Source organism: Priapulus caudatus, unplaced genomic scaffold, assembly GCF_000485595.1.
Source record: "Priapulus caudatus unplaced genomic scaffold, Priapulus_caudatus-5.0.1 Scaffold1954, whole genome shotgun sequence".
NCBI lineage: Eukaryota > Metazoa > Priapulida > Priapulimorpha > Priapulimorphida > Priapulidae > Priapulus > Priapulus caudatus.
The window spans coordinates 41,502-44,414 of NW_014579015.1; the positions used below are offsets into that span (position 1 = coordinate 41,502).

Genomic DNA, 2,913 nt, shown 5'->3' on the forward strand with positions numbered 1-2,913 from the left:
GAGATGACGAGTGTAGAGGTGTAGAGTGTAGAATGGAGTGTAGAGTGTATAGTGTACCGCTGTAGAGTGTAAAATATGGAGGAAGAAAAAAGTCAAAGACGATCTAACGTTTAATGATTGACACGAAATTTAATTGAACTATGACATTAATGAACAATATAACAAAGCACAACGAGGCTGAGAGGGAGGGTGAAGGTTTAGGAACGAGTGTGAGTTAGGGAGTTAGGCGAACAGATGGAGACACGATAGGAAGCGATATATATATTGTATATTATACTAATATATAGAACACACCACGCACACAGCACACACACACAACACACACACACACACACACACCACAACACACACACACCCACACACACACACACACGCGCACAACACACCAGCACACCACCCAACACACACACACACACACACACACAGCCCACACACACACCGCGCTGGCGCACGCAACACACACACACACACAGCCAACACACACACACACACATCCACAACACACACAACAATATATACTCCATATATCCTACTATAATATAGTATATACTACCTATTCATATCATTTTACTATACTATACGTCATAGAATAACAATCACACACGCAACACCATGTAGCTAAAAACAACCAACTTCTAAAAAAATCGGGTCAAAGGGTATTTACACATTCTTAATACAGGAGCTTTCGAGATGTCCCAGCATATCCTCCTCCGCGCTTTCCCTATCACCTATAATAAATAATAATATAATACTTATATATATATATCTATATAGTATTACTATTGTGCTGCCTCTGCTAGCTAATTCGTTAGCAGTTGTAGCTACCTGCACTTTCGTGCTTGCATCGGCACGTGTGCTGCCTCTGCTAGCTAATTCGTTAGCAGTTGTAGCTACCTGCACTTTCGTGTTAGCATTGGCATATGTGCTACCTCTGCTAGTTGATTCGCTAGCAGTGGTAGCTAACTGCATATCCGTGCCTGTGTTAGCACATGTGCTACCTATGCTAACTAATTCGCTAGCAGCGGTGGCTAACCGCACTTGTGTGTCTGCGTTGGAGTTGACACCATGGTTGTTGACATCGCTGGATAGTTGCTGACAGCTTTCGACCGCAGCATCTGACCGATGGTCGGTGGACGCCGGACACTCACCAGCGGCAGACGACGCTCTGCCGGCGCCACCTGGTGCCGCCTGCCCCGCGTGCAGCAAGTTCGTTGCGACGTCGCTATAGCGCGGCGCGGACGGCCGCTGGGTGGCAGCACCTATCGTCTCGCACAGAGAGTCAGTCCGCTCGGCGGGCGCACGCTGCATAGAGCGCCCCCTGCTGGCACACGTCGCTTCTTCCAGGGCGTCACGCTCGGGATTGGCGGGNTCTCGTCTCTCGTCTCTCTCTCTCTCTCTCTCGTACTCTCGTCTCTCTCTCTCTCTCTCTCTCTCTCTCTCTCTCTCTCTCTCTCTCTCTCTCTCTCTCTCTCTCTCTCTCTCTCTCTCTCTCTCTCTCTCTCTCTCTCTCCCCCCTCCCTCCCTCCCTCCTCCTCTCTCTCTCTCTCTACCCCCCCTCCCCTCCCTCCTCTCTCTCTCTCTATCCCTCTCTCAGCGAAGCCTCACGAGTGGAAAGTAATTGAGTAATTTTACATCACGCTCGCAGCGCGCGCGTTTGTGGATTTGCAAGAGTTGCCGTCGAGAGCTGCCAGGAGCAGCTGGAGCTGCAGAGTCTCGTGCTGGGGAGAAGCGGAGGCAGAAGGGAGAGGGGGAGGAAGCTGGGGAAGCTGGAGAAGGGAGAGGGGGAGGGCCCTGCGGCGAGCGGCATTTATCGCGCGCCGCGTTTAATTACTCGATTTCATTAGAGGCGGCGGCGAAATACGAAAATTAATTATAATCGTGTTGCCGAGCGTCAGAGGATAGAAGATGAAACGAACCAGCAGCGGTGATGACAGAGCTAGAGAAGGTAGCAGCAGCAGCGGTGATGACAGAGGTATCATCACCGCTGCTGCTGCTACCTTCTCGCTACCTTCTCTACCTCTGCAGCAGCAGCGGTGATGACAGAGGTAGAGAAGGTAGCAGCAGCAGCGGTGATGACAGAGGTAGAGAAGGTAGCAGCAGCAGCGGTGATGACAGAGGTAGAGAAGGTAGCAGCAGCAGCGCTGCTACCTTTCATCACCGCTGCTGCTACCTTCTCTACCTCTGCTCAGCAGCAGCGGTGATGACAGAGGTAGAGAAGGTAGCAGCAGCAGCGGTGATGACAGAGGTAGAGAAGGTAGCAGCAGCAGCGGTGATGACAGAGGTAGAGAAGGTACCAGCAGCAGCAGCGGTGATGACAGAGGTAGAGAAGGTACCAGCAGCAGCGGTGATGACAGAGGTAGAGAAGGTAGCAGCAGCGGTGATGACAGAGGTAGAGAAGGTACCAGCAGCTGCAGCGGTGCAGACAGAGATAGAGAAGGTGTCAGGAGTGGTATAGGCAGAGGCGGCAAAAGCAGAGGCAGTAAGAAAAGATGCAACAGAAGCAGAGGCGACAATAGCAGCATGGAAGAAGCTGAGGCGGCGGAAGAGGCATCAGTGATGATATTTATCTGAGGCTGACAGACTTAAACTGCGATATCTGGGTCCACCCACACACATGCGCACGCACGAACACGCACGCGCACGCGCACACGCGCACACGCACGAACACGCACGCACACACACGCACACGCACGCACACGCACACACAAGCAAGCACGCACACATACATACACACGCACGCACGCACACATACACATGCAAGCCAGCACGCACGGATATACGTATACAAGTAGCGCACGCAGGTAAGATGACCAGCCATCACGATGACCACTCACACTGACCACAGCCATCACGATGACCACTCACACTGACCAGCCATCACGATGACCACTCACACTGACCAGCCATCACGAT

At 52.0% G+C, this 2,913-nt stretch overlaps 1 protein-coding gene across 1 annotated transcript in view; it reads right to left on the reverse strand.

The window, feature by feature from the left end:
• LOC106817964 (probable GH family 25 lysozyme 3) overlaps positions 1 to 1,362 on the reverse strand; it is a 7,549-nt gene extending 6,187 nt beyond the window's left edge. The window contains exon 1 of the mRNA XM_014822669.1: positions 826 to 1,362. Coding sequence (XP_014678155.1) covers positions 826 to 1,308 — 483 coding nt within the window. The 5' untranslated portion in view covers positions 1,309 to 1,362. The remainder of the gene's footprint in view (positions 1 to 825) is intronic.
• Between the last annotated feature and the right edge of the window lie 1,551 nt (positions 1,363 to 2,913).